This window comes from Arachis hypogaea, chromosome 19 (assembly GCF_003086295.3).
Source record: "Arachis hypogaea cultivar Tifrunner chromosome 19, arahy.Tifrunner.gnm2.J5K5, whole genome shotgun sequence".
NCBI lineage: Eukaryota > Viridiplantae > Streptophyta > Magnoliopsida > Fabales > Fabaceae > Arachis > Arachis hypogaea.
Window position 1 is genome coordinate 154,641,154 of NC_092054.1, and position 27,357 is coordinate 154,668,510.

General features: G+C 33.3%; 4 protein-coding genes and 1 long non-coding RNA gene across 6 annotated transcripts; 4 read left to right on the forward strand and 1 right to left on the reverse strand.

Annotated features, from left to right (window-relative positions):
• Positions 1-2,730: 2,730 nt before the first annotated feature.
• Positions 2,731-3,675, forward strand: LOC140182430 (uncharacterized). Its single transcript, XM_072228633.1, has one exon. It carries the CDS (start codon positions 2,731-2,733, stop codon positions 3,673-3,675), a length of 945 nt encoding a protein of 314 aa, XP_072084734.1.
• Positions 3,676-5,408: 1,733 nt separating this feature from the next.
• Positions 5,409-11,461, reverse strand: LOC112779150 (uncharacterized). 2 transcript variants are annotated; one of them, XM_025823399.3, is made up of 13 exons: positions 11,132-11,461; positions 10,385-10,557; positions 10,186-10,289; positions 9,995-10,075; positions 9,526-9,629; positions 9,336-9,422; positions 8,986-9,188; positions 8,404-8,605; positions 8,264-8,314; positions 8,077-8,175; positions 7,923-7,982; positions 7,490-7,611; positions 5,409-6,833 (listed from the first exon to the last, which is right to left on the reverse strand). In XM_025823399.3, the coding sequence occupies exons 1-13, from the start codon at positions 11,366-11,368 to the stop codon at positions 5,702-5,704; spliced, it is 2,655 nt and encodes an 884-aa protein (XP_025679184.1). In that variant the 5' UTR covers positions 11,369-11,461; the 3' UTR covers positions 5,409-5,701. The 2 variants fall into 2 exon arrangements, with proteins under 2 accessions (XP_025679184.1, XP_029151825.1); XM_029295992.2 differs by having other exon boundaries at positions 7,490-7,614.
• A 3,130-nt stretch (positions 11,462-14,591) lies between these two features.
• LOC114925987 (uncharacterized) lies at positions 14,592-15,083 on the forward strand. Its single transcript, XM_029295823.1, has one exon. The coding sequence runs from the start codon at positions 14,592-14,594 to the stop codon at positions 15,081-15,083; it is 492 nt and encodes a 163-aa protein (XP_029151656.1).
• Positions 15,084-19,458: 4,375 nt separating this feature from the next.
• LOC112775627 (ACT domain-containing protein ACR12) lies at positions 19,459-24,009 on the forward strand. Its single transcript, XM_025819384.2, has 10 exons — positions 19,459-19,760; positions 20,131-20,185; positions 21,009-21,131; positions 21,667-21,761; positions 22,153-22,237; positions 22,392-22,451; positions 22,967-23,022; positions 23,158-23,263; positions 23,344-23,412; positions 23,732-24,009. Exons 1-10 carry the CDS (start codon positions 19,579-19,581, stop codon positions 23,792-23,794), a joined length of 894 nt encoding a protein of 297 aa, XP_025675169.1. The 5' UTR covers positions 19,459-19,578; the 3' UTR covers positions 23,795-24,009.
• A 1,044-nt stretch (positions 24,010-25,053) lies between these two features.
• On the forward strand, positions 25,054-26,333 carry LOC140182001 (uncharacterized). The gene is made up of 2 exons (XR_011877764.1): positions 25,054-25,326; positions 25,518-26,333. It is a non-coding gene; the product is annotated as an uncharacterized lncRNA (long non-coding RNA).
• The last annotated feature ends 1,024 nt before the right edge of the window (positions 26,334-27,357 follow it).

Sequence of the window (27,357 nt, forward strand, 5' to 3'; positions counted from 1 at the left end):
TTTAGCAGAGGCAAAGTCGCATATATGGCTACGTTTATTTTTGAAGACAAGATAAGACATTGACCATAAAACATAAAAGATAGAGATAACAAATTTAATATTTTTGTATTCTGTTTAGTAATAAAATAAAATAAATTATGAAAATCTAAACTTTTTTTCATTCAAAAAATTTGAGAAGAAAAATATAATAATAATAAATATAATTATGAAAAATTAATAAGAATAATAAAAATAAAATAAAAAATAAATTGTGTCCATTGTTAGTATTTTTGGATCTTTTCTAGACACAAAATACACCAATTCAATATCTCTAGACATAATGTCTGTCTCATCTATCAAACACAATTTTGTGTCTCAATGTCACTGTCTCAATGTTCTGTCCTATAAACAAACGCAGTCATATATCATAATGGGAACAATGACCTCTCCCAACTATCAAATTTTTTTTATAAATTATGTACAAATTTTAGTTTAATTTTTTTTAAATTTTTATTTTATTTTTTGTTAACGGTAAATTTTTTTTTTACTCCTCCCTCAAAATTAATCTAGTTCCACCCCTGACATTTAGTAGTTAAGAAATAATTTAGAAAGAATGGCATCTAGTTCTATTTCTAGTTCTCTACTAATAATAAAGGATATAAATAGTTATTAAACTACCTTTTCTTGTATGCTACAATCACTCTAATTTTATATATTTTAAAATAAGGAATCAAATCAGTTTTTAAAAAAAAATTAAATCGAACATTTTAATATTTAATAAATTTTTATTATTTTAGAAGTTATTGAGATGAATTAATAATCTTTTTATAAAAACTAAAAAAGATCAATTTATCTTATAACGATGTTTGTTGAAATTTAATTACCTTATAATAAACTTTATTTGGAGATTATTTTTTTATCAGGTATATTAAATATTTTATTATAAGTGACAAAATGATTAAATTGTCTCACAAAAGTAATTTTCAATGAATTTTAAAGTAATAAAATTTTATTAGGATCAATGTATTAATTTGAAATTCGTTAGGAACCAATTTAAAGGTATATTGTACATTTTATATAATAGTACCGATTTACTAATATAGTATGATACAACTAACTTTATACAGAAATTACATTTCTAGTAAATCTGTTTATGTTAAATTAATTTACACATATTTTGTAGTTCTAGTAAATCTTTAAAATGCGATTTTTCTATTAAGGCAAGTTAAGTTAAAATGATCTACTTCATAATAGTAAATCAATTTAAGTTAAAACAATTTATTATAAGTTTTTGGTAAATCGTTTTAAGTTAGATCAATTTATATAAACGATATTTAAAAAATGAAAACTAAAACAGGACAATTTGATAATATTAGAAACAAATCAAATTAAAAATGTGATCTACCCTTTAAAAAATATATATGAACATATTTAAAATATAATAAAAAAAACTAAAAATCTTAACTAATTTTTCTAAAGTCTGAACTCAAACTTATACTTTATTTTTATTTTGTAATCAAAGTTCTTTATTTTTATTTATTTTTTCATCTTTTTCTTTCTTTCTTTTTTAAAATTTGTATTTTATTTCATCTCCGACACCTTGCATATTTTTTTTTTATGAATAACAAAAAACTATTCAACCGCAGTCCTACTTTTATTTAGGTTCAATTGTTCTGCTAATTGCTTTCATATTCTTGTATATGTTTTATACATCCTTTAATCTTCATATTTTCAGGATAGCTAAAATTCATTCAGAATCTATGATAGTAACGTTCACATAACCATAATACACCCTAATGATAATTCTAATTAAGAAGTCATAGAATTTCCGTTCCTATCTATTTTAATCACCAATTTAAGAAAAAAATGTTATATGTAAACTGTAAAGCAAGCCAAAGAATTATAGTATTCAAGTAAAGTAGCCCATGCTGCGAATCTGCGATGTCCTCTAATATTCTTTTCTACATAGAAATTCATTCTTACATAATTTTCAAACTACAGTTGTCCAGTGATCATATTAAACAGAAACAACTTGTGCCTTACCGAAACATAAGTCTTTCCCTGGCACCTCTTAACCTCCTCCTCTCAAAATTTAGATCCCGCATTGCGGCATTTATCTCAAGCTCAAGAATAGAAACTTTAGCCCATGCTTCTTCTCGAGCTGCCTGCTAACAACAGCAACAAATATTTTCAATTTCACATAAAGAAACTTCACCAAAAAAAAAGAAGTAAGAGCTAAAAAAAGATAAATAGAAGAAAGAAGAGAATAAGGGGGATATTGAATTAGAAAGCTGAAGCAACTTATTAATTAGAATTTATCAGTCTAGCAACATATAAATAAGATACTGTCATACTCTGAAGTCTCACGGAAATAAGTCATTAACAGTAACAGCAATCGCTGAAAATCGATACATATTTACAGCACAGTTCAATATTGTTGACATATATTAAGAGTCTGTTTGTTGATATATATTAACAGATTCTTATGTGATCAATTTGGTCAAATCTTTTCAAGATAAAATTATAAAATTTAGAATTCAACTAAAGATATCATTATAGACTTGATTCTAATTAATTTAAATCAAATTTCAATTAGATACGATATGATATGATATGATTGGATTTAAATAAATCAGAACATAATTAAATCGGTAGTTGCTTCCCTTAAATTATGTTCCACTCCTCTTTCCCTTCTTGAATATTTTCATTCTTGACTTTCAAACAAGGAAGTCATCGTTGATCTTGATCACAATGGCAACAATGTCTAATGATGAATTATTAGAGATATTATCTTGGTTACCTGCAAAAGCAATCTACAAACTCAAATCTTCTTCAAAATTCTTTTCAGAGCTTCCAAAAACTCCATACTTTGTAGCAAAACAAGCAGAAAACTCATTGGAGAAAGATCGTCCTTCATGCTTCTTCGTTCAAAGAGATGACAATCTGAATCACAACGTCGAGTTGCATCCTTTGCCGGGAGAGGAACTTTCCTCCGGCGTCCCTAAAAACATGCTACGATTCATCGTGCGCTCGCGGCTCAAGATTCTAAGCTCAAGCAACGGTTTACTCCTTTGTCTTCATGGAACAGAATTATTTATCATCAATCCAGCAACTGACCTTTTACACATTCCCCTCCCCAACCACTTGCAGCAGCGAGGGAATCTTGCTCATAGTTTCTCCATGACACTGGAATGCAACTCTGATGATTACATGTTGATTCTCTTTGACAACGAAGAATGGAGTTCACATTTTGATTGCCATGTTTATAGTCATAAACAAGGTGCTTGGAGCTTAAGGAAGAACCGTTTATATGCTGGATCTAGAGATTTAAAATTTGGCATGCCTGTGATTTGCAATGGCGCCATTCACTTCATCTCGGATTGCTACAGTTATCTTGCTGAAGATAGCACCCATTTTAGACCTTATATCATATCTTATGAAATCACGAACGGCGATGAAGATGAAAGTGTTGAAACCAAGTTATTAAGGGTTCCTAAAGAAGCAAGAAGGGGCTCCCATAATGACAGTTGCAATATGAATATTTTCAAATGGGGAGCAGTTGCTGGCTATCAAACTATTTACTTAGTGAGATTAAGAAAGCGTGTGTTTACGGTTTGGATTCTAACAAACTATGAATCGACTTCGTGGAGAAGGATCTTGAAGGTGAGAGTAAAAGGAATGGGTTTAATGGAATAGAATCCTAAGATAAGAGATTTTACCGTTTTGAATGGTGATCTTGTTTTTGCTAAGAAGAAGGTCTATGCATATAGTTTAACTAATGAGAAATATATGGTGTTCTCGGAAATTTGTGACCATGGGTGTGACTCTAGATTTGTTCGTTTTGTTCCTTATTCGGATACTTTTCGTCCATGTGAAATTGGTGCCAAAAGTTTGCATAATTGTCTTCAATTAAGGAAGGCTGACCAAGCTGAAAAATCAGACTCGTTAAATGACTTAATTAGGTTTACAATACATAATTAGAGAATTAACGGAAGAAAAATATAAATCTTTATTGCTTTTAATGTTTAGATTTATGATTTGTTTAGATTTTAACGTTGTCTTACAAATTAAGCACTCCTAGCTAGAACACAACTTGTGATAATATTATTTAAATTACAGAGTTTAGTTTTTTTTTTTTTAAGGACAAAAAATATATTTTTCTTTAACGAGATTAATACTATATTGTTGTAAACCACTAAATTATGTAAATTATACAGAAACTCATGAATTACTAGTAAATTATAAAATGATAAATTATTAAATGAAGCTCTGAGTTTCTGATCTACGATAAATTAATTTTTAACCTACCAAGTTATAAGATACATTAGACCATCTCCAGTAGGAAACTCATCCCAGTTCCTGTTTATGGCCCACCTGTCATAAAAAATAACTCCACATCAGCTTTTGCGTCATAAACAATAAATAGGAACTCAAAGCATCTCTCTTCTCCATTAGGAGGAACTAACTTTAGTTCCTATTGTGGTCCCACTTAATTAATTAATTAAAATACTTAAAATTAATATAATTAATTTTTTTCAATAATATTATTTAAATTTATAAATTTAAAAATAATTCATTATTAAAAGATATTAATATTAAATAAATTCATATATAATAATAATACACAATATATAATTCGAGATTATACTAATTTATAGTTTTGTGTTTACAACTGCTAATTTTAATAATATCATTAGCATTTTAAATTTTAAAAATAAAAATAACCAACTCAACTAAAAATTATTTTATAAGGTATAAAAATTAAATTTATTTTTTAATGTAAGTAAATTTAATTAATTATAATTTAATATATTAATATAAATTATTAATTAAATAAAAATATAATTATTTAATATAATTTTTATTATAATTATTACTAATTTAATTATTATTTAATTATTTAATTATTTCAGATTTTATATTATTATTTTTTTATAATAACTTGCCAAATGACAAGTTATTATTGGTTAATTTGAGTCCCTGCTTAGAGGGACTCCCTTACCTTAATCCTTGTGCGGGAACTCACTTCTCCTCTCCTCCAATGGTTAGAGTTCCTATATGTCAGAAAAAAGTCAAAGAGGAACTCACCATTGGAGATGCTCTTAGGAAACAAAAAATACATATAATTGACATAACAAATGTATAAAAAAAAACCTTTAAATATTTATGTTTTAGTTAATCACTACAACACTAGTTTGATATATATTTTTAATAGATAATAGATAAATAAATATTTCTTTTTTGGTTTTTATTTGTCCACTAATAATCCATATATAAATTTTGTTTAAAATACACTTCTACTTGACACCATCTAAAAAAGAGAGTAGAAAGTAGAAACCGAGTTCATCTTGGTTCATTTTATCAAATCCGATGGTTTATTTAGCTTACATGACATTGTCTCCACCCATAACAACAGCAAGCACGATATATTTGAACAAAATAAATAAAGCTCATATATAAATTGCGAGTAATACACTATTTATACTTAAAAAAAAGTAAATTAAAAACAAATACAAAATAAAACACTATTCCACAAAGAAAACCGATTCTAGTGAATGATAAATAATAATAAACAATAACATAAGACGCCTTAAATATAATTAGAGGGAGTCATAACCGCAAGGGGTAATCAACCACTTTATATACGTGAGATGAGATGAGATGTCTTCAGAGATCCATGTAAATATGTACAGTTTCCTGACTTATATTTTATACAAGAGATTCAATCTTCTTGAGTAGCTTCATCATCACCTTCATCCATGGCATCATCCTGCTTTTCATTCTCTTCAACATGGTCACAACACTGAGTTTCTTCATCAGACATAGTTCCACCCTCTGCATTGATTCTACCTTCATTGCCACTGTTGCTACAAGTCTGCGTGTCTGAGTCAGTTGAACTACCATCTTTCTCTTGCTTTTCACCACAATTATATGCAGAACCTCCAAACTTCTCCCTCAAATCAGGAGCAACAATGCCAATCATATCCCGGAGTGCTTGCCGCTCATTCCGTCTAGCAGCAGCATCTTCAGAACGAGTGTTCTGACTCTCAGCCACCACAATATTTGAATCATGCAATGGACCACAACCTTCATTATTGTCTCTGCTTGGAGATTCATCGTCTCCATGCACAGAAGGGGCTGTACTGCAAGCCCAGCTGCCAGCAACTTCGGAAGTTAAAAGGTCTGCTGTTCTGATTGTGCCTCCAACTTCGGTATCCTCAATAACTTTTTCAGTGTCTGCAGGATCATGTAATTGCAATGGATGCGAAACACGATCATGGGCTTGCTCCTCAGTTTCTTGTACATTTACATCATCATCATCACACTGCATAGTGTCCCCATCTAGAGCACCAGATTTATCCAAATCAACATGCTTTACGCCATAATTTGAAGGACTTTCAGTTCCCAGAACTCGCTCAGTACCGCCAGCGCCTCCATCCATCATAGCGGTTGTGCCAGCACCATCAATATCAGAACCAAAGCCACCTCTTACATCATGGTCATGATCTGCATTGGGGAACTCTTGTGTATTTTGGCATTCTTGACTTCTCACCTCACAGTCATGCTTCTCAGTGACACTAGCTTCATTGCTTGAGGTTTCTACTTGATCTCTGTTGGGCTTCTGTGTAGATGTAGTTGATCCTGCCTTTGCAGCATTTTTGCTATGGTATCCTGCAACTTCTCTCTCTCTTCCAGGGGTTCCACCGATCACTCCATCCATATCTACAGAAGTATTCTCGTAATCCTCTTCGTCTTCAAGAGTTCTCTGCATAGCCTTTAATTGCTCCTGTTGCTTAGCAAAGAGTACTTGTATTTCCTCAGTAGTGGAATAAAATGCCCGTAGCTGTGTTTCCCTGCATGACATCAATGAGCTTCAGTGGCAAAATCAAAGCATAATGCAGGTGTAGAAGTTGCCTCATAAAGTTAAAGTGCCTATCAGCATTTAATACAAACAGTGCAACGCTGCAGCATGTTAACCAACAGGGACTACTAAACAAAGCTGATTAACTCAACATGAATGACATATCCAACAGATGATACCAGGATGTGCAATTTTTACTGCAATGACATTGTTGAGTAGTCCATTCTAATAAATACAACAAAAACTATTCAGCCACGGTCCTACTTTTATTTAGGCTCAATTGCTCTGCTAATTGCTTTCATATTCTTGTAGATGTTCATACATCCTTTATTCTTCATATTTTCAGGGTAGCTAAAATCCATTCAGAATATATGATAGTAATGTTCACATAACCATAATTTACACACTAGTGATAATTCTAATTAAGAAGTCATAGAATTCCCGTTCCTGTCTATTTTAATCACCAATTTAAGAAAAAAATCTTATATGTAAACTGTAAAGCAAGCCAAAGAATTACAGTATTCAAGTAAAGTAGCCCATCCTGCGATGTCCTCTAATATTCTTTTCTACATAAGGTTTCATTCTTACATAATTTTCAAACTACAGTTGTCCAGTGATCATATTAAACAGAAACAACTTGTGCCTTACCGAAGCATAAGTCTTTCCCTGGCACCTCTTAACCTCCTCCTCTCAAATTCTAGATCCCGCATTGTGGCATTTATCTCGAGCTCAAGAATAGAAACTTTAGCCCATGCTTCTTCTCGAGCTGCCTGCTAACAACAGCAACAAATATTTTCAGTTTCACATAAAGAAACTTCACCACCAAAATAAAAGAAGTAAGAGCTAAAAAACATAAATAAAAGATATAAGAGAATAAGGGGGGGATATTGAATTAGAAAGCTGAAGCAACTTATTAATTAGAATTTATCAGTCTAGCAACATATAAATAAGATATTGTCATACTCTGAAGTCTCACGGAAATAAGTCATTAACAGTAACAGCAATCGGTGGAAAGCAGACATCATTTAGACAAACACCTTTATACAAAAACATTCTTGGAACATGAAATTCCAATATCTACCTTTTCACTCTCAAGCTCTTGGTTTAATCTTCTTGTTTCCTCTTCAAATTCTTCTATTTTCTGCTCCAAAAATTTGCATTTTTGTTCAGCGAGATAGTAACCAAATCCAAAATATGAAAAAGGACATAATACACGCACAAAACTATATGAGTACCTTTGTTTGATTTGCAGTGGTCAGCTTCTCCTCATGCAATTTGGTTTCTAACTGGCGAACCTTATTATCAGACACAACCATCTTTTGCCTAGTATCCTCCTGCAACAAAATGGAACGAAGGCACAAACCTATTTATGAAATACACAAGTTGTTGCCCATTGTAGGCTAAACATGAGCAGAACCATACCAGTTTGGACCTCAAGGTTTCAACTAGCAAACACCTTTCCCTCTCTGACTCCTACAACATTCAGAAAGAATGACAGCTTATAAGCTTCAAAATCAAAGGGAGTACAGTTTCTTACTAATTTAGCGACAAAACCTTCAAACCTGAAGCTTATTTATTGTTTCTTGTAGTTCTCTCTCTCTTCTTAAGGCAGCATCAGTGTGTCGTCTTAATTCCTCCTGAGCCTCAGACTGGGCTCTAAAAACAGCAGCCTTTAGATCAGTTGTGGCCTTTTCGCGCTCTTCTTTTCGCTGAGTCCGCTCATCATCTAATTGTTCCTTGAGTTCAGCTATATTTACTTTCTGACTGCATGCAGAGGAGCAAGTGAGAGGGACTCAATTATTAAACAGTGCAAGTTGAATACAGCTAGCGTAACTATGCTGGGGGCAAAAGGTTTAATACTAATCATGGTACCAAAGTTTCATCCTCCTCCAACAATCAGTACCAAAATTCATCCCCAGGATGTTACACACAAGGATATAGACACATGTACATAAGCACTAAATCATTCCACATTGCCAATTCTCATTGCAACATAAAAATCAATCGATCAAGGAGCAGCTCAAGCTCAAACTACATAAAAATGAACAACTTCATTCCTATGACACTTGAATCAACATTGAACACTAAAGAAGTGAAGAACTCAAAATCAAGAATTAAATAGCTCAGAATTATATAGACCATACCTACTTATTATAGTATTTGCTTCAGCACATGACTGCATAGAAGCACTCAGCCTTTCATTGAGGTCTTCGATGGCATGTTTCTGTTCAGCAGTTACTCTATTAAAATCGCATAGTTCCTTGTGTTTTAGATCTACACTTTGTTGTAATTCTTTTAATTGATCAAGGTAACATTTTGCAACAGACTCCTTGGCTGATTGTAATTCCTATAAAATGTATTGTGGATTAGGTAAGACATTGTAGACCACATATTAATATAACAAAGAACAACTTGAGATTAAACATTTTTATATTAAAATCTGCATGCAGAGTTTTAGAAGAGCACATAAATTGAAAATACATCAGCTACATACACTTTCATGACGATCAGCAGCAACACGGTTGTCATTACGCAAAGTATCAATTAATACCACCTGATTCTCCAACTGCCTCCTCAGCTCCTGCCAAGAATAAGATAGGATACAATTAACATGAGGAAAAAGAAGGGTAAGAAAGGAGGAGTTTACAGTGCTTAGGATATTGCATCCTTTTAAAATATCGTACTGTGTTTGATCTTTGAAGGCTTCGAAAATCATCAAGAGAAATAGGACCCTCGGGGGCACCAATGCCTAAGCCTTTCAATCTCTTGCTTTCAGAGGCACATCCCTCTATATAAGATAAGAAAAAGTAAGACAGAAATTTTAAAAAGCACCACAAACTCAAATAAAACAAATATCTATATCAACCATGATGTATCTTTCAAATAACTTTCTGATAGAAAATTATATTATATATCATAATTATCAATTAGAAGTTATATAAATTTCACAACGAATAGGAAGTAAACAGTTGATCACATGAAGTTATATGAAGAAGCTGCAAATGTCAAAATCAAATGTATAGGAAAATTCTGAATATCACAACATGCTATAATATAATTTTCAAGCTTGAATTCTATAATGAACATAATAGGAGTAGAATGCTATAATGACAAAAACTAGTAAATTAAAAGTTCGGTTAATCATAACATTACCCGCTTTTCGCTTAGCAGCTGCATTATCTGGCATGGGGGTGGACAAAAGCACCTCTCGATATACAAAAGAATATGTAAGATCTGTTTAAAAAGATACAAAATATTTCTTGAGGGAACCAAAAAACCTGAAATCCCATTTATTAAAGAAAAAATGAAAATTCTGATTTCTGATAACTGGAAAGCATTCATACCGTGCTGAGGAGGAGCAGCAAACGATATAATATCACCATGGCAGACTTTGACAGCAGGAGCATTCTTTTTTAACTTCTCCCAGTTAAGATAAGTTCCATTTGTGCTGAACAAGACTTTACAAAAATCAGAATATGACAAGGGTGAAATTTTTCCATAGGAAGGATGGAAATAGCCAAGCTCTGAAAAAGAATCCACAACCTTGTATCTTTCAAGAAAATTGATGTTGTGTCCACCATATTTTCGTTTGTAATCGACATCCTGTATATTCTGCAATGATTTGCACTAATGTTGTTCGAATCAATCTGGAATCGCACATCATCCACCAATCGGCCAATGCAGTGCTCATCAGCAGTTAGTAAAATATTAATTCCCTGGTCAGAATCAACCATTCAATCAAATCAAATCAAATCAAATCAAATGAAGTGGAGTAATCAATAGTTACAGAAAAAGAACAAGTAAATGAAGAAAAGGTGCCAATACCATTGGTCACAGCTGCGGTTCAACTACCACTGACTGTAATTTCATAATAACTTTGCTGCAAATCCATAATATTTACAGAACAGTTCAATCTTGTTGACATATATTAAGAGTCTGTTTGTTTGACCATCTTTTGTAATTAAAAAAAAAAGTTGCTTTGAAAAAATTCTCTTACTTTGCAGACTGTTTGAACAATATATAAATGAATAAACAAATTGAAATATCTAAACGCACACTAATGCCCAAATGATTGCATGCATGTAATCATCACAAGTTCATAAGGTTTATGTACTGAATCCGACAGGTCGTGGCTTATATCAGAGATCAAGCTGCAAGCGTGTCACTTTTCACTTTCAGAGGCATAAAGGTTCACTTCACTTGCATTTTTCAAATAAAGAAACGCAACTACAAAGAAACCTATAAATTAGAGCAACTGAGATTTTATCTGAGAAGGGAGAAAGAAAGAACCTGGAGCCTTTTACGGGCATTGTGGGAGATGGCGGTGAGGACGCCCCAAACTTGAGGATCAGAGAAGTGAAGAGGCTGAGATGCAATGTTTGAAGCAACGGAAACAATGCGATCCCTTGCGGTGGGGCTCGACGGTTGCTTCTGCGGTAAGTTCTCGTTACCAGCAGGAGGAGGAAGAGGCTTCGAAGCTTTGGTGATAGGGGATTCCGATTTCTCGTTCTCGATCGCCATTGACATTACAGAGTGAGGGGAGTGACTGAGAATGAGAAAGGGAAAGGGAGGAAATTTGGCGGGGATTTTGAAACCCTAAATTGATTGATTTTTGGGAGCGAAGTGAAGTAGTTAAAAGTTACCAGATAAAAAATATTAAATTGATGCCTAAAATTATTGATAAAAATAATTAATTCTGCTGAATTTTAAATTTTTTTTATAATTTTAGTTTAATGATAAAATCATTTTAAAAATGTTTGTTTTTTTTATTATTAATAACATTGTATCTCATATAATATTTTTTAATATATAAAGTACTTACCGTTTAAAAAAAAAAAAAAAAGAGAAGTAGACAAATAGTGTGTTATTTGCCGTTATAGATATATTAAGTGTTTTTTTTTTCCTAATATAAAGATAAAAAATATGTCAAATTTTACGATGAAATTTTATGGGTACAGAAATCTATTCTTAGATTTGTGATTTTAAAATAATAAAAAATTTATAAACACAATTTTAATTTTAAAATTTTTTAATAAAAAAATATAAATACAAATCTAATTTTTAGATTTTAGTATCTAAATCTGGCCTTCAATTTTTTTTAATTATCTTTTATAATTTCTTAACGCACTATCTTTTTCAATGTTAAAAATAACGATTAGTTATTCTGTTTAACTTTATAGTTTTACTAAATTTATAATTAGGTTTTTATATATTTTTTAATTAGATTTTTACACTATTTTTAATTTTGTAATTAAGTCTTTTTTAATATAAAAAAATGTTATAATTAACTAAATATTTTTTTGTAAATTAAAGATATCCAAAATTAAGAACATAATTAGATCTTTGACTATATCTTTTTTAAAAGAAATATTTCATTAATTTTAACATTTTTAACATAAAAAATATCTAATTAAAAATTTAAAAAAATATAAAAAATTAATTAAAAAATATAGGAATCTAATTTTAATGGTTTTTTTTCGTAAATAAAATAAAATAATTAATTATTTTCCCAGAAAAGATTTCTCAGCTTTATTTTTAAGGATACGCTTTTTTTTTTTTTGAATAACAGCAAGTTCGTCACACCCCCAGCGAATTCTATGATGAGTTCGGAAATAAAAGTAGGTTTATTGGAGAGAAGATCAAGTAGCCACAATTTCTCTGTTTACTTTCTTTCTCACTATTAACATTGTTGCTACAATGTCAGGAAATCCATTGTTATCCATTCATTATGATGGTGAAATAGTGTATGATGAAGAAGGTTCAATTGTTTTTAGATCGGGCCAACCGATAATTACCTATATGACACCGAAAGTCAACAGTTTAACAGCTTTGAAGAATGTAATATTGCATTCTGTCGAACAGGAAGAATTTAAAAGGGTGAAAAAAATTACTACATATATCCGACCGAAATAGATGGCAATTTGTTTTATAAAATATATATTACAGTTGTATTGTCTTTGTCTCTGTTATTAGTATATTTATCAGACCATGGTTGTGAGCGATATTTCTATTGTTTTGAATTAGGTACCAGTTGTGCGACGACGAGGACGTACGACTTATAAGGTCGTGGCACAACCGATGGACTAATATTCATCTGTTGGAATTATACGTGTTTCTTGTTGACTTTGGTGGCCGAGGATCATCTGAAGATACTGTCGATGATAGTCCGACGAGTGGAGTTGTTAGACGAACTATTAGAAGGACGATGGTGGATCTAAATATGCCACCTGAGGGTAGTCAGGAGGGTCTAATGTTGAAGTTCGTAACGTTGACTTAATGGATGACAGTCTTGAAAGTCATGATGGTTCTGCTATCAGAGATCCGATGATGGAGCAGTATGAAGTCAACCCCGATGATGGAGACAATGCTGACGAAGAACCACCCGAAATCCCTGATGATGGTGACGAGGAAGAGGAGATGAACTACTACGGTGGCATACAGATTGCTCTGACACAGCCTGCCATTTCTCGACCATATGACTGGCCAAATCATTTCACAAGGTTGAATCTCGATACAATGACTTTGGATTAGTCGTTTACCCAGGGAGGTCTTGAAGAAGACCCAAGCAACGAGTTTGAGGTTGGACAATAATTTGGGAACAAGGAAGAAGTCATGTTGGCAGTTAAGCAGTACAGCATCAGGAGGGGTGGGGAGTACAAAATAGTAGAGAGTGACCATTTAAGGTACAATGCTCGATGTATCCAGTTCGGACCCGGTTGTAATTGGAGCATACTCATATCATATCGCCGAAAGCAAGAAAGGTGGGAGGTTAGGAGATACACTGGTCCTCATACTTGCATGCAAACTTCGATGGGGCAAGATCATCGTAGATTGGATTCGAAGGTGATTGCGCAACACATTTTCACAATGGTCAAAGCCGATCCAACAATCAGCATCAGGGTTCTACAAGGAGGTGTGGATAATCACTTTGATTACAAGGTGTCCTACAGAAAGGTTTGGCTTGCAAAACAAAGAGTCATCACTAGAATATATGGCGATTGGGAGGAGTTATACAACGAGCTTTCTCGTTGATTATTCGCTATGCATATGTACTTGCCAGGTAAGATTTATTTCCGATTTAGTTATTCGCTATTAACTAATTCAGCCGTGTACAAAAAGCCCACTAATGTATGTCTATTTAGGTACCTGGGTGCAACTAGTGACACAGCCCTAGCCTGCCTCCACCGACACTGTGATATTTCATCGGGTCTTTTGGACGTTTCCACCATGTGTTGAGGCCTTAAAGAATTACAAGCCACTTATATCCATTGATGGCACCCACCTATATGGTAGATATGGTAGAACTTTGTTGATGGCCATAGCGTAAGATGGCAATGCAAACATTCTGCCCATTGCATTTGCAATTGTTGAGGGTGAGACAAAGGAGGCGTGGTCGTTCTTTCTTTCGTACCTACGGGAGCATGTGACACCACAACCAGGGGTGTTAGTGATTTCAGACAGACACAAGTCCATTGATGGAACACTGAATGCTGAAGGTAGTTTATGGAAACCGCCTCATGCCTTTCAAGCGTTTTGTACAAGACACATTGTAGCCAATTTCATGACCCACTTTAGGAACAAAGACTTGAAGAATGTTTTTATTAATGCAGTGTACTCAAAGTCGCATCATGAGTTCGCTCATTATTATGGCCGTCTAAGGGGCGAAAACGTAGCTATTACAAACTGGCTTGAAGAAATGCCACGGTCACAGTGGGCATAGTATGCTGACGAGGGTCGTCGATTTGGTCACATGACGACCAATATCTCCGAGTGCATTAATGCAGTTATGAAGTGTTCCCACAATTTGCCAATCACGGCTCTTGTTAAGTCAAGTTATTTTCGTTTAGATGAACTTTTTGCAAGGAAGGGTTCCGAGGCACTGGCCCAACTTCAGGTCGGTGCTGAATTCTCACAGACATTGATGAAGGCCATAGAATTCAACTCGAAGCACATGAACACTATGAATGTTTACCAGTTTGATCGATCGAGGACAAACTTCACGTTTGAAGAGTTAGTGGCAGTTCCTGGATCCAGGCAACAGAATTATCAAGTGCTACTTGATGAACGTAAGTGTGATTGTGGGTATTTTCAGGCTCTTCATATTCCTTGTCGTCACGTGCTTGCAGCTTGCTTTCATGCAAGACTTGATTGGAAGCGGTTTGTTCACCCTGTATACCGCTTGGAGTCGGTCTTCAATGTTTACAGATCAGAGTTTCGACCGATAGGGCACGAGGATGACTAGCCATTGTATGATGGTCCCCAAATCCATCCCAACCCTAGGACGATGCGAGTGAAGAGAGGTCGCCCTGTGAGCTCCAGGATTCGTAACAACATGGATGGCGTTGAGCATAACGGGGAGAAGCAATGCGGATTGTGTCGCCAAAGCCGGCACACGCGGAGGACTTGCACTGCTCTTGGTGATGGAAGGGCATCTTCTAGTCGACGATAGTTGTTGTTGTTGTTTTAAATAAATCATCTCCTGTGATGCCTCAACCTGCTCTCGTCTGTGGCATTGTCCGGTCGGTACTGAACCCACTACACAACCAACAACAATATTATTTTATCCATTATTATTAATAAACAACTTAACAATGATATGAATAACTTTGGTAAGTGTTTATAATACCTCTCGACCAGGGAAAAGCGACGAGTATCAAAGCCATTGGGCCGTACTAACAGAATATGGTGGTAGGCCCAAGAAAGCATCAAGTTGACGCATCCTCCCAAGTTGCGCTGACCATACTCCGTGGCCCGGCACATCTGGCGGTACAGCCATGCCAGCACAGCCGACCCCACGACAACCAGCTACACGTATCAAGGTCTTCCAATTGGGAAAGCCACCTGATATGCACCCGAGAGTCAGATGCATCTGGGAAGAGGATACCCCCTATCAACTGCATGATGTATCCTCTCGTGTACCTCATCAGGCGCTCCTCTGTAGCGTCCTACTCCAACTCTCCACAAATCGTATTGTGGAACCAAGTGAGTTTCACAGTCCACTTCGTCTGTGACTGTCTGTCCTCTGGGTCGGGAACAACACCCATAATCTGCTCACATAACTCCTCAATGGTCCGTCCCTGATGGTGCTGCTCCCACCCACCTATGCATCCACTCACAGGATCACCGTCAGTCCTGAATCCCAACTGATAGGCCACATCCTGCATGGTGATAGTCATCTTCCCGCACGGTAGATGAAAGGTATGGGACTCAGTCCTCCACCTCTCTATCAATGCCGAGGCAAGCTCCCAATCGTGCTCGAACTCGACCATATAGGCCACGTACTCAAACCCGGCTCGTCTCAGATATAGCATAATCTACTCTGGAGGCCGTATCATCAGATTCCGTCTGGTGCGCAAGATCTGAGGCGCCTACCAAACGGAAAAAAAAAAAAATAAGAAAAAAAGGGACCGTGAAGAAATATAATTGCAAGTTCACTTTTTATTCAATACAATAAAATAAAAAAAAGTTAAAAAATTATACCACTCGATCAAGTCTCCCAGCAATGTGCTCAGCATAATCCAATCTATACATCTCATCTTCTTAACCCAATAACTGCTACTCCATCGAAACACAATCTAATAAAATAAAATCACACACTAAATTATTAAAAATTAAACTAAATGAAAAGTAGCTTATAAACCTACTAATTTTAAGTTTACCCTATTTAACTGATGTCGTCATGTAACTAATTAATTTATAACTAACTCAACTCTAAATTTTATTGCTCACCTCTCTTTCTTATCTAAGTTAACCTAATTAATTATTCTACTAATGACCTTCTAATTCACAACACAAGCTAATAACTCTAACTAAATTAACTAATAATATACTTTCTTATATTCATTAACATGTTTATAAACAATAAATAGTAACTATACTGAAACATGGTAACATAAAACAATCTACCTGACATAACAACACTTAAAAGTATGTCTAACTAACTAACATGTAAACAATAAATCTGTTATTCTAACCAACAAATAATCTATACCTAACAAATTTATCTAACATGTAAACAGTAACTTTACATAAGCAAACGAAATAATTCTAATTACGATAAAAAAAATAGACTATTATTTACGAACCTGGAACTGAGAATATCATCCACACCAAATTTTATGGATATCGAAAAGACAGAAAAGAGTAACAGAGAAAATTTGGAAGGGAGAATAGAAGAAGAAAAGGACAAACAAAAATGGTTCTACCAGTTTAAATAGTGTGCTAAACTTATCATAGAATTTGCCGAAGGTACGGCGAACTTGCTGTTATTTAAAAAAAAAATCGTACCCTTGAAAATAAAATTGAAAAATCTTTTCTAGGAAAATAATTAATTATTTTATTTTATTTACAAAAAAATATTAATTTTAATTTTGATAAAATTATAAAGACTAATAAAATAATTAAACTTAAAAATAAATAAAAAAAAACTTAAAAAAAATAAGAGAAAGGAAAAAAAGAGGAGGGAAGGGACAAAAAGTTGTGATGTCCAATTTGTAAGTTCTTAAGTTTTCCTTTACAAAAAGTAGAATTCCACTTATATTGTGGTACCAATTAAGTCACTAGTAAAAATTAGAAGAATTATGTCTTTGTAATATATAATAAATTAGATTATTATAAACATTTGTCTTTCACTTAGTTATGCTAAGATGTTGATCAATAATGAAGGATTATTTGAGAATGAAAAAACATTGGATAACATTTGGTGCAAGAAAGACATGTGACAGATGATTGATTCGAAATGATACAATATTTTTGTTATTTTTTTTATCTTTTAAGATTTTATCATTTTTATCTTTTATATTTATTTTTGTTAGAATTGTTCGAATATATTTTTACAGTTTTTTTTTTTACTAAAGATATGAGACTCGAACTCGCAACCTCTTAAATGAGTATGGAGAGACTATGCCATTTGAGCTATTACTCATTTGACAATTTGAAAAGATATGTGACTCGAACCCGCGACCTCTTAATTGAGTGTGGAAAGTCTATGCCATTTGAGTTATAACTCATTGATTTGATATATTAGTTTGATATATTATAGTTTACTATTTAATAAAATATTAGTTTGATATGAAATTTTATTTAAATATATTAAAACCTCGTAACAAAAGATTATAAAAATCTTAAAATTAATGTATAACTCAAGGCTGATCTCCACATATAACCCAAGGTATCGATTCATTTTTTGGTGGACCGATATGGATGGTACTGCCGGCCGAAAGAGAATATTTTGAGTATTGATAAAAAGTATTTTTTAAAATGATGTGTATTTATTGGAAACTCATTATCATTAACTTTAAAGCACATGGTTTTTTTATTTCAAAATAAGTATAAATATACCAAAAATTATCATGATTTAATTATGTAGGACAACATCACTCATAGTCATATCACAGACAGAGAGTTGGATCTGATGTGGCCTTCACCTATCTTCTTATCCACGTCTACGTCACCATCCCTCAGCAGCATTCGCCATTACGCACCAAACTCTTTCTCTTTTACGTAAATTACGTCCTTTTTCATTTCTTTTCAGATTCAGAAGTCAGAACCAAACAAAAATCAAACAAAAATCAATGAATAAGTAAGTAGGGAACAACACCATCATAACAAAGATTAAAATAAAATATAAATCAATTATATCTCAAATGATATAATTTTTTTATTTTTACATAAAATTTTGAGTTTAAATTTTATTTTTAATTTAAAAAAATTAAAATAAATCAAACAATTAATTTAACTAACTCGCCAATGAATAATAGCTCAAATGACATAATCTTTCCATACTCATCTAAAAGGTTGCGGGTTCGAGTTTTCATATCTTCGATAAAAAAAAACTAACTTTGACCGAACAAATAATTAATTTACTTATTTATTTAAATAAATATTGATCGTCTAAATTTTATTTTATACATGTAATAATTTATTCACTAATAAATTTTAAACTGGAGTTGTCAAGAAGTAATAGCTTAAATGACATAGTCTCTTCATATTCAATTAAGAGGTTGTGGGTTAAAGTTTCCGTATCTTCGCTAAAAAAAATAATTTTAAACTGGAGTTTAGATTTACAATGTATTAATTTTTAAGTTGTAAAAATAAAGAATATCATAAAAAAAATCAAACTGTTATTTTTAAAAAGAAAACCACTTCAATTTGGGAGTTTGGTGGAATGTATTGGAATTCGGAAAAGTATTTATACTTTTGGGAAATATAAATTAATATTTTGTGTTTTATAAATAAAAAAATTTATGTATCTATAATTTTAATTTTTAAAACTTACTGATATTTTTAAAGTTTACAAAAATACATTTAAAATTAAAATGTATAATATAGTTTTATATTATAAAATTAAAAAGTCTTTATCTATTATAATTATTTTAAATAAAAAATACTATTATGTTAACTTAAGCTTAATTTAAATTTTTAATATAAAAATTTTATTCGATTATATAATTAGATTGAATTTTCATGTGTTTTTTTAAATAATAGGTATAAATATATTTTATTTTTATTGATATAATAATACGTGATTAATTCTGCCTATTTTTTTATATTTACATAAAAATTAGATCTTTATTAAAATATATTTTATTTTATTAAAAAAACATTTTTGAAAAATGATCAAGAATAATAAACCTACCTCCTTCTGTTTATATTTTCGCTCACACCAAAGTCCAAACCCAGCTACTGCCACACTCCAAGTCCAAGGCAAGGTTCTGGATCGGTGGATCAAGGAAGCTATGGCTATGGCGATGACAAAGACATTTTTGGCTGCTGCTCCTTCCTTCGCCGTACACGGTGGTGGTGGTGGTGGTAGGGCTTCTGATCCACTGGTCATTCCTTTCTTCTCTCACTCTTCCATCTCTCCTGTTCCTCTTCACCGCTTCCCAACCTCGCCCTCTCTCTCCAGGAACAACAATAAGTAAGAACACTGTTCCTCTTTGCTTTCAACGCTTTATTTATTTTTTTAATTACAATACTGAAATTATTAGGCCAATTATTATTTTCTGAGTCTGCTTCGGATACATGATCGTGATGTTCACTAAGGCATGGAAAACAAATGATCCTTGATCTTACGAGAAACGACTAGAAAGAAGTTGTACTTGTTTTGAATTTTTTGTTTAATAAAATTATAGTTGTGATTTTTGTTAATCAGTGTTCGTTTGGTAGATTTGAAGTAGTTAGTTAAGTTGAATAATCATGTTTGTGAACTCTGATAGATACTACTAATGGTTGTTCATTTCAATTGAGCATCCTTTATGTCTCTTACTACTTGTTGCAATGTTATGCAGGAATGTTATATATGCTTCTGCATATGATTTTAATGCAGTCAGTTCAGCTTCACTGGTTAGTGATGTGTTTCTTGTGACGATACTGTTCATGACTACTATTTTATATTGTGATGAAGTTTAGAAGTGCGAGTAATACACATGGTTTTGTTATGCAGGGTTTACAATTGAGTTTCCTAATATATATTTAAAAACTATGGACCAAAGCACTCTAACTCGTGTTTTCTTGTAATATTTTTCTTCTTCTTGGGGGGTATTTAAGATTTTAGTATCTACTAAAGATAGTGATGGCTTGTCTTTTATAAAATTTTATTTGAATCCTTGAGGACAATGATTTAGCCCATGCATCTCGCGCATAACAATGTTAAAGTGGAATAAAGTTAAAACTTAGGTTGGCTTGATTGACTGCTGGATGTGAATCTTTCCTGTGGTTTTCAGTTATTAACTCTTCATTCAGTTGACATTTTGTGGTCATAATATTATGATGATCATTTTTCTCGGAAGCTTTATACATAATTGAGAATGTGATATGTAGGTCTTCAGCATTTTGTTTCTTTTCTCTTCTGAAATTTAGCTGAAATGAAGATTATTGCTTGGGTTGATTTCCTACTGCACTACAATACAGCTAATGCCATCACATTTTAACTCCTGTATAATTTACATGTCCACTATGTATTCTATGCACATGATGTTTCCAATTATCCATGCAATTGAGTTTGTGCCAGTCAAATATAGTGGCTGCCCCAACTGAATATTGCTTTTGTCAAGCATTTGGACTTTTGTTAACTTTTAAACTTTTTCTTTTCTCAAGTCCTCTGAGTTTTGTCATGCTTTTATATAGGTAATTCTTTTGACATTTGATTGGTTAATTCTTACTGCAGAAATCCACTGACAATCTTGATAGTGTTCCTATGCCAATAGTAATGATAGATCAAGACTCGGATACTGAAGCAACAATAGTGCAACTTAGCTTTGGTGATCGCCTTGGAGCCCTTATTGACACGGTGACATGGCTCTTTGAAATTTATTTGTGCTCAAACTCTAAAACTTTGCAATCCATTTGAATGTATTAGTGTATTCTTAGTTAGATATTGTTGAAGTATGAGAGCGTTGCTTTTTAGAGTTAGAGAAGATTTATTACTCCTCTTACTTTCGCTCTGTTGTCAGTCTTTACATATCCCTCATGCCATGTCAGTGTAAGTGAGGAAGGTTGTGTTCAACGTAATTTTTTCTCCTCCAAATCTTTATAAGTCAGTGATGTTGCTGTCACTGTGGGGCTTACAACGTAAAATTTTACTTTTAGAGAGAGGGAAAAAAAAAACGAATTATCAAGAATGTTTGATGGTTGAAATGAACAACTTGTCTGAGAAGTGTTTGAAAAGAGATGCTCAGCTACCAGATTTTCTATGCCATGTTATCAAAGGGCATCAATTCTTTCAGATTTTGTTATAGTTTTGAGTTCATTTTCTGTGTCTGCATCATTTAATAAGTATATAAGTATTGCTAATAATTGACTTATTTCTGCTTATACCAAGGCAGATGAGAGCATTAAAAAACTTGGGGTTGGATGTTTCAAAGGGAACTGTCTCCACAGAGGGACCAGTGAAGCAAACAAAGTTTTTTATTACTCAGGCGTAAGTCTTTTTGTCTCTTTCATCTGGCACTTATAGCTTTTTTTTTTTCTTTCTCTAAAATGATTTTTGGTGGCAAAATGGAAACATTAAACCGAGAAAAGAATCTTTGCTTAATAGTTTTCTTGGTAGGGTTATTTCAGTCATTATCATCACTGCTAGTGTGCCAAATTTTGGAAGTTATCCCCATTAGACAATTATAGTAACTGTTGCATTTTATTTAGAGTAAGTTGATTTTGAACCTCAAACATAAGTTTTTTCTTTATTACATATTTTTTGTGGTGCAATAGTTAGTAGGTTTTCTCTTTGGTAATGCTTTATACCTGAAAAATAACACTTGTATTCTCAATGCCTCGTTCTAGTCTTAGCATGTTTAGTTCATCTATTCTCACAGAGACACTGGCCGCAAAGTTGAAGATCCTGATATGTTAGAGAGAATTCGACTGACCATTATTAACAACTTGTTGAAATATCATCCTGTAAGTATGCTTCATAGTCACCGTCCTGGAAAGTTTTTATACGGTGTATTTACATATGAGAAGCTTTTGTGCATTTATAGACGCATTTCTTGTTTCTATTTGACATTGTCCTCTAGTTTTTATCAATTTCAGTTTCTCTATATAATTCGTGTAGGAGTCGAGCCAATTACTAGCCATGGGTGAGGTGTTTGGCATAAAGGCTCCAGAGAAGAAGGTGAATAGTACTCTTGTCCTTTTTTCGTAAACCATCAAGGTGGCAACTATATAAGAAAGGGCTCCCTAATTTCTTGTAGCTCAGACTTGTGTCTGCTGTAGTGAATTTTTTGTGCCCTACTCCATGACATTATATTTAATCATTCACACCTTGTTAGCCTTTTAGTTAGAATGCTGTTCTCTATTTATTTTTACCTAATATAAACTATGTTGCACTTTCTCTCATTTAAGATGGTACGGCCACTATGGCATGTTTTTAATTGTTGGAGAATATTACTGAAAGAAATTTGAACTGCTTAATGGATATGGTGGTATACTGGTATGTAGTGGTTTTGCCTGCATGACAACAGTACTTGTAGAGTTTTTCTGTCTTCAGTTTTAATCCTTCAATTTTGTTATGCTGGGTACATATTGGACTTCTATACCAAAAGATTCTTGGTTCATTACAATGCCTTTATGGTTCCAATGGTAATACTTAGCCCTGTAAATATACTTATTTATTGTTGTTTTTCACAGCTTAATGCTGATATTGCAACTCATATACATGTTAAGCAAGATGGGCCCAAGAGGAGGTTTGCACTTTAAAATATGTGGATCTAGTTGTTTGATATGTTCATTGTTTGGACACAAAACAATATGCATAATTAGTAAGCCAAAGTGCAATAGGTGCTTGAAATCTAATCCATTTTTAATTCAAATTTTATCAGCTTGCTGTATATAGAGACAGCAGACAGGCCAGGCTTGCTCGTTGAAATCATTAAAGTCATCGCAGATGTGAACATCAATGTTGAATCGGCTGAGATTGATACAGAAGTATCTTCCTCTTTCTGTCTGTCCGAATCTCTCTGCTATCTCATTTACTCTGACCTAACCTGACTTACTTTTTGTCTTAGGGCTTGATTGCTAAAGATAAATTTCATGTCAGTTATGGTGGCGCTGCATTAAACAGTTCAATGTCTCAGGTAACTTCCGTGTTCATAAGAACTAGAGAGACTTGATAAAAGCCCAAACATAACTTAGGCATTACTTTGTCCACCTAAGTATTGCATTGATTATACATAAGTTGGCTTGCTATTTACTCTCTCCATTTTCTTTCATCTGTTATTGTCACTTTCTTGTGCATCTTTAGATCAATGTATCAGGTAACATATTTATTCAGATACATGAATCCAAAGATGTATCAAAGATTGACCGTGACATATAAGGAAGCAGAGGAACTAATAATACCTAGTTATTTTGCCCAACTCAATTACCCAACAATCTCTTTCTAATTTTGAGCAGGTTCTGGTGAACTGTCTCCGTTACTATCTCCGGACGCCAGAGACAGATATTGATAGTTACTGAGGAAGCTTTCCTCTGAGGTATCACTCACCGTTACATGTAAAATAAGCCAGTGTAATGGTTCTTGTAACAATTGCCAGTGAGCCTGATATCATTTCTGGCGATTCTCACCTGGTTGCTTGTGGAATGTATGACTGTAAGGCTCTAACTGTATGATCGTCCTCAAAGCCAAATGTCAGAGTGAAAAGTAGTACCATATAAATCATACATTCCCTCAAGGCATCTATGGTTATTATTTTAATATTCTTCGTGCTTGGAGAAACAGTCCAGCTATCTTTGCTAGAAAATGCAACCAAAGCTTTAGTTAGAAACACTTGGAGGATAAACTGATAAAGGGAAATTTCAATTTCGTTTAAAATCAGACTTAAAATTTTATTGATATAAAAATTTGTCTTGTCTTAGTTTTAGGAATAAAAGATTTTCGTTGTTTTGATTTTTTGGATTTTATAAATGGGCGTGAAAAATGTTTTTCCTCACTCTTGAATCTCTTAGGAGTATTATTAATTATAATTTCAGCCAGGGACAACTCAAACGGCTGCAATAAAGTTCTTAAAAATATTAAAACTGAGCAATTCCAATGCGGGTATATTTTTTACTTTTTATAGTACTTGAACTAATTTAAAATTAAAATTTGTATTAGATATGAGAGAATGTGTCATTTTAAAGAAAGGTCATCACTTATATATTCATTAAATCCATTAAATGAACATTATAATATTATTGTATCATTAAATTGAAATGAGACTAAATATTAGAGTGACAAATTTCACATTGAGTTTTAAGTTAATTTTTATGATATATGGTTTTAATGCGTTATTTTTTGAGACTCAAAATTAAATTAAACTAAACTTAAATTAAGCATTGTAGGTGCTCTAAGATGTTGCAACCTATTTCCACCGAAAAAAAGAAAAAGAGAAAAACCAAACTAAGGAGTTATATTACTGGAAATTATAGTTATTATTCGAGAAAATTAAATGGCTATTAAAAAATCGTTAGCTCTAATCATTTACGAGCATTTATAGTGCTTGTGCTCGTAATTCTATTAAAGGTGGTGAGGACGATTTTTTGCATATCGAATGACATTACATCAAGAAAGATCAAAATGGAAAAATGTGAGAAATGAATAAATGACTATTTATACTCATGAAAGATTAAAACGCTGATATTTGTATTTATAGTAGTTTGAAACTAAACTTGTATTCGTGATAGATGTCCTCTGTGTGACAAAAGTGCTCTACATTGAATCTGTACTTGGTTTGTAGTAATCTGATCCTACGTGGCACTCCAACCCCCCAAAGCCTTATCTTACGTAGATTTGAACGTTGTCTATCACTAAGGGTTTGGAAAAAAGAACGACACTTCGCGGGAGAATTTACCGTGCCCTAGCAGAGGTTCATCGTCGCCGTTGCTCTATTCCCAAGTCGGAGAAGACGATCGGAGCACTCCCAATTGATCACCAGAAAGACGGAATCATCCATAGATTAGCGAGCAGAGCCTTATACCAGGACTTTCCTCTTCGACAGCAAAGAACAGAGGTATGTCGTTGCCACTAATGATTAATTTCATATGTCGTTGTCACTAGTTAGACAGAGCTTGTTACCTAATCAAACCCTATGATTAATTTTACTTCTTTGAGAATTGATAGAATAATTAGTTGCGGGTTTGTGTTGGCTGCAGGCAGTTACATACAATGTTTTTTTATTGTTTTGTTTAATTTTACTTCCAGGGATGGCCACCATCCACATAATTCTGTCCATTCATCATAGAAGACGGTTTGAGAGAGGGTTATGTGGAAAGGTTACTTATATTAGTGGAGAAGTAACAGAGATAGAGAGGGTTAAGGTTGATACCCTTAATGGTTTTTTCAAATCTAATTTGTTGAAGGATATTGGATATACGTCTATTGCTGAGTTTTACTGGCTAGAACTTGGGAATGCGAAGGAGCTTGATAATGGGTTGAGGTTGCTAAGGGTTGATATGGACGTAGTTAAAATGTATGAGGCAGACATGAAGAACGATAACAAAATTAATGTCTATACAGAACATCCGATGGATCATCCTGTACTAGTTGAGGAGAAGGAAATGACTCCATCAAAGATGAGAAAAAAGAGCTGTACTAAAAGGGTACAAACTCTAAAGAAGAGTTCAAGAAGAATATTGGTAGTAGTGAAAGACAATGACGATACTGAGATAGCAGTAATGTCCATCCTCGTCATTCATGTAAGTAAACAATCCATGCGTTTTTCTTTGGTCTAAGTGCTTATAAGTTTGGTCGACACATCAATACCATCCTCGTCATTCTTGTAAGTAAACAATCCAAATTTCTGTTTTTCTGGGTCGAATAGACAATCTAAATTCAAACCAAAGGAATGCACTTACAGTTGGGACAAAATCCAACCGATCAATATCTTGTCTTAAGCCCACTTCTTGCAATCTAAATCCTAACAAACTCGGCAATCAACTCCTCATGTGCACTTTCACCATTGTATTATTCCTCATCATGAATGAAAAATTGAGATGGCATCAAAGTTGGGTTAACAAATTAAAATGAGATCACTCTAGTGTAGTGCCTTGGAAGACAAGTGGCTCAATGCAAGTTTTCACTTCTTTTTAAAAGGGGGTGAGGACGTGAGGCTTCTCCTAATGGCAAATACATTTATTTTCTAAAAATGACACATGAATTCGAATCTCTCTAGTGAAAAAGAGAGCAGCTAATGTGTGTAGGATGCGTGTGTTGTGTTAAGCACTTCTTTGTAAAGGTGTATTACTAGTCTTACACCAATTGGAAAATAACATTATTAGAAATAAGAGTGACAACATTATTATCTAATATTATTAAAATATCTAAATATACAGTATTGTTTACGAAGAACAGTAATATCCACAGTACTTAAGAATATAGTCACGGTAGTATTTTTTTAAGAGTAAATAGCTAAATTGGTCCCCGAAAGATAGCACGATCTCTAAATTAGTCCCCGAAAAAATAAATTAATCAAAAATGTACTCGAAAAATTTAAAATTGGTAACGTTAGTCATTCCGTCAATTATTTAAGTAACGGCGTGAACGTCTACTTACGTGGCCGTTAGTGTGACACCTCAGCCAAACTTTAAACGGCGTCGTTTTCGTTGCTCGCCCTTACAACGCTTCAGTTTTCATCCCTCTTTCGTTACATCTCTCTAGTTACATCCTTCTTCTGAAAACAAAAAACTTCTATAATCCCTTGGTCTTCGGTTGTCACCTCCACGAAGACGAAGCATTGAACGGCGACTATCAGGCTAGACCGACGATGACATTGTGTTGGAGTTGCAGGTGACCGGTTTGTGACAACGTTGGTCAACCGAAAAGGGCACTCCATCCCCTTGCGTGAGAGGTATGTTACCTTTCTTTTGTTACTTTCTGAGATTGATTGTGGTTTTATCTGCTGATGAATGTGCTTGTATGATCGTTGGAAATCCATTGTTACTATTTGCAATGTTAGGGTTTAGGAGACTATGTTTAGGCTTAGGGTTGGTGGTGATCCATGAATGACTATGTTTTTCGAGTTTTGAGAACAATGTTTGTGCTC